We start from the raw sequence: 4,732 nt of genomic DNA, 5'->3' as shown, positions 1-4,732 counted from the left end.
GTTTGGAACAAAACAACTTCACAAAGATTTAGTGGATTTGAGAGAAATTGCAAAAGATAGAGATTTCATACCAGGTATAACAGACCGTTTATTTAAAATATGGGCCGCAAAAGGGCTGACCAGATTTAGCCAGATTATTACAATTAAAGGGGTGGATTCTTTTGGGCGCTGCTGGCCTAGCGGTCTAAGCGCCCCATGGACCGGCATGTGGACCATTTCCTGCATGTCTTCCCCCCTGCTCACTACTCTCCCCACATTTCCTGTCTCTCTTCAGCTGTCCTGTCAAATGAAGGTAAAAAGGCCAAAAAAGTATTTAAAAAAAGAGAAGAAAATTAGTCATTAATGAGATCTCTCATTTCAGTCTCAAATAAGACTCATGTCATGGTCTCAACTTTTTCTCCCAGTGAATTTTAGGAGAAACTAATGAGAACAATTTGAAACTTGAATGAAGCTGAAGTGAGAATCTCAATTTTGTCTCCAGAGACTTAGAAGAGAAAGCCTTGAGCAGTAAATTTTCCTCTGGGTTTCAGTCAATAGGACCCCTGCTAGATTCTATTTTAAGTCCATGTGGCTCATAAAGCCTGAGTTTGGTTTATATATATATGTGCTAGAGTTCAGGGTCAGACACTAATCTGAAGTTGTTAAAACAAACGTTATCTCTGTTATAAAATCGTGCAGGTGGAGTGTTGCTGTAATGACTGATCACCTTTATCACAGAGCAGGCGAGGTGGGGGCGGCGGCGTGACATGTCAAGGTGTGGGCTTCTAACGGGGCCCCATGTGAGGAGGGATCTCGGTGGGTCAGGTTGACTGGGGGCCCTGCTCATGTGACCTGGGTAGGAGGCTGACGAGAGCAGGCATGTGAGTATGTAGAGAGTGATTGTTGCCAAGCACACACACACACGCACACACACACACACATACTCTGTAGCCCAGTGTCCCGCTGCACCCCTTTGGAGGCGGCGATCTGCTGCAAACAAAAGACCCTCTTCAGCCGACACAACTCTCTGTCAAAAACACAAGTCCCAGAAGTGGATGAAAGGTAGACGAGCTCCCAACACTCCCACTGCAGACTGTGAGCTGCTGCCAGTAATCAGGAACAGAGAACAACTGATAATATTTGAATTGAGCATAACTAAATGTTATTTAAAAACATTCCTGGAGATAAGACATCCAGGAAATTGTATTGAAATAACTCCCTGCTCATCTCTTAGCCCTTCACCTCTCTCTTGCATGTATTGTTTCTCTTGTTTTATCTAATCTATCATGCTGAGCCATCTACTCTATCATCTGTAGAGTACAACAGAGAGAGATTCCTGAGATCATCTTCAGGTATCAAGATCAGATAAGTTATCCCACAGTGCCATGTACATGTAAAGGAGAGATAAACAGGATAGGAGTGAGAAACTGTATTGGAGCACATTTTGAGCTTCTTGTCTCTAACAGTGAGTTTAAAGGCACAGTGAGGATTTTTTAACTGATTTAGAAATACTCTCACTCTCATGCTGACGCTTCTTCATGACCTACAGAGTAAAATGAGATCATCAGAGACAGGAGGGATTATTTCTTTATGCTGGATTTAAAGGGATATTTCAGGTTTTTTGAAGTGGGGTAGTATGAGTTACAGTTCACTATTGCTCCTCTTAGCCACAATGAGTGCCGGTGAGCTCTTCCCCTTTAATGAGAAAATTCCCAGAGGACCGGCAGGTATGCTAGGCTACAACTCTCTGCGGATGGGGCCTCCTATTTCACGTAATTTCGCCAATGTTAAGAAAATATGTTCTAGGCACTCATCACGGTGCAAATGCATGCACTACTTGAAAATATTACAGTTCTTGACTTTACCGTCAGAAACCCCCTTTGTTTTGTCTTGGCACTATTTTCAGACGCACCTCGCAGACCGGTGTTCTTCCGCTGCATGAGCACGGATACACACCGATCAGCTGTAGAGACTTTAAAATGGGTCAATTTGACCCCGCAACATAACAGGAGGGTTAAAGTAATGAGTGTGTAGGAACATTATCTCAGTGTTTTATCTGTTCTGGGTGTGTTGAGCAGAGTAACTCTCTCTGATTTCACAACTGATTCAAAGTGTAACTTATTGCTGTGACTCCTATCTGATCAATGATATGATAATCAATGATCTCCATCTGGACTGTCTTTGTCAGGGGGTCATGTTACAGTCAGGATAAGAAAAGATAACATAACATTAGACTTCATCTTCTGCGCTGTGAGCTTATCGGGCGCTCAGATCAGGTTTGTTCGTTTGTTTTCACTCAGATTCTTTCAAACATCCTGAGAAGGAGACATTTCCTCTGTGTTACCGCACTTTCCGGCCCTCTCTGCACACACACGCTTACTGTAATCCAAAAGAACATCTCTGCAGTTGTTTTCTCTTTCCTCCCCTGCTGATTTCTGCCCTCACACTGGGAGATGGCGGCCCTCCCTCTCTGCAGCCTGCATCAGACGATGGGAGGACGCCTTTCAATCCGCTACAACTAAAACACTTCTTATATCCTCAAAACCAACACTGTCATGTCCTGAGCTCTTTAAGAGCACATATGTAACAGTGACAGCATCATTATGACTCATTAACTTCACTCTATAAGTGCTGACTGCAGGGAAAGTCATAAGAACATAAAGGTTAGAAACCATCCTGTAACACGTCACTGTACCTGTGTGTGTGTGACTGATACAGACAGGTCTGCAGGGCAGAGAGCAGCGGCGCCCTCTGACCTTGCCAAATTTGTGTAATTATGTCAAAGCGGGAGCCGCCGAGGGCAACCTGCTCAGCATTCTTCACAGTACACGCTGCCCATTAGAGCATTCATTAAACACAGCTTAGCTCAGCGAGCGACCAGGAAATCTGATGGAATTAGTCTCAAGCTGAGTTTCCACCGCCGCACACACCTGACGGACTGAGACGCTTGTTTTCAGCTCGCCATAACCCTCCTCCTCCTCCTCCTCCTCCTCCTCCTCCTCCTCCTCCTCCTCCTGCTCAGCTTGTGGTCTGCTTTCAAAGCCACCAGGGACAACTTCAGACCAAAATAGGTCCTAGGTTGAAGGGAAAAGAAAAAGAGCAGCCACGTTTGTCAACCTCTGACATAACCAAAGACAAATGTCTTCATATCCTGCACAAACACCCACCAACAATGAACATAAAATACTGTATTTGACATTTTTTGAACAGGAATCACACCATGAGAAGAAAAAAAGACAACTTCTGTGCAGTGTTTCTGTATAATTATTTATATAAATCATCTGAATGTGCTGCAGAAAAACAGCATAGAAGCACGCACAGAACAACTTGTGCTTTTCCTATGTTTTAAGAGTTCAAAATAAGTTACAATCACAGCATTTTGAAAAAAGCTAATGTGTCCCATGAAACGGGTTAACGTGACATTCTGTTCAGTTTAGGCACTGACGGGAGAAAGATCCTGAAAATGAGGAATACAAAGATACATTTATAAAACTGTTACTGCTCACAGCGGCTTCTTTGGAAGTGTGATGTTGGATTGTGCAGCTGCAACTTGTTCTCTACAAGGTCTCTTCTCCAGTGATTTACAAACATCTGATCCACTTCTGCACACGAGATGAAGCGACCCCTAACACTGGATGTAGTTTCTGATATTTACATCATTATTTGAAAGCAGATTGGAGTGCAGCTCTACCGGTGATTGTTGTGTTTCAGTCTCTATGCTTCTATGATTCGTCCTCTAAACGTACTCTGAGTGCTTCCTGAAGGACACTTCTGCTCTCGTGAGCTGTTGTCTCCTCTGCAGCACCGGCTCATCCTCCACCTGTGAGCACATGCAGGATGTGACCAGGAGCAGCCCGGCCACGATGAGCAGGAACCCTCCCGCCCAGCCGCAGAACAGAGCATCACCAAACTCCCACCGAGGCACCACATCAGGTACTTTATCGTCAAAGAAATGCATGACGGCTATATGAGCCATGTAGGAAACGGGGATCAGACACAGAACTCCAGAAACCATCCCTAACACGCCTCCGATGATGGTCAAAGTCCTCTTGGTCCTGTAGCCTCCGTGCTCCCTGCAGCTGTTCACCAGGTAGAGTCCAGGGATGGCCACCAGCATTCCCAGCATGCCCACGGTAAGGGAGGCACACATGAGGATGCGGGCCAGTTTGAGGTCACCGGAGAGGCCTAGCAGGCTGTCGTATGACCTGCACTCCATCCCCCCGACGTCCTGCACCACGCAGGTCTCCCACAGGCCCAGCTCGTAGCTCTCCACGGGCAGCAGAGCCGTGGACATGGTGAGCCACTGTGGGAGGATGGTGGTGGCTAAAGCACACAGCCATGCTCCAACGTACACCAGCATCCCCAGCAGCTCCAAAGCGCAGGCGCATGTGTCCATCTTCCCCTCTCACTCTCTTCCTCTCTCTTCCTCTCTCTCTCTCTCTTTGGCCTCCACGCTTCACAGAGCCACAAGAGTCCTTCTTCTTTTTCTTCTTCTTGTTCTTCCTCTTCTTCTTCGTCTTCTTCTTGAGTCGGAGAGGCCGCTCACAACACCTGATAATTAGAGTTGACCGCACAGGCTCTGCAGCTCGTTCACAAACACTCAGAGGAGCTCACATCTTCAGTTTGCAGGGAGGAGAGGGGGGCTCGATCGGCCCTCCCCCTTCAGGGTCCTCCTGCTCCGGCTGCTGTGCCAATGGGCAGCAGGGGCAGAGACGGTTAGACGCCACATGGGAGGAAATGATGTGCAGACAGG

General features: G+C 46.6%; 1 protein-coding gene across 1 annotated transcript; it reads right to left on the bottom strand.

The window, feature by feature from the left end:
• Nucleotides 1-3,715: 3,715 nt before the first annotated feature.
• Nucleotides 3,716-4,375, bottom strand: LOC117807303 (putative claudin-24). Its single transcript, XM_034676541.1, has one exon. The coding sequence runs from the start codon at nucleotides 4,373-4,375 to the stop codon at nucleotides 3,716-3,718; it is 660 nt and encodes a 219-aa protein (XP_034532432.1).
• Nucleotides 4,376-4,732: the final 357 nt, after the last annotated feature.

This window comes from Notolabrus celidotus, chromosome 2, assembly GCF_009762535.1.
Source record: "Notolabrus celidotus isolate fNotCel1 chromosome 2, fNotCel1.pri, whole genome shotgun sequence".
Taxonomy (NCBI): Eukaryota; Metazoa; Chordata; class Actinopteri; order Labriformes; family Labridae; genus Notolabrus; species Notolabrus celidotus.
Note: the sequence above shows the minus strand (reverse complement) of the source record. Positions and strands in the feature narration are given on the sequence as shown.

Coding starts and splice junctions, on each gene's coding strand:
- LOC117807303 (XM_034676541.1), bottom strand. CDS start 4,375: ATGGACACATGCGCCTGCGCTTTGGAGCTGCTGGGGATGCTGGTGTAC.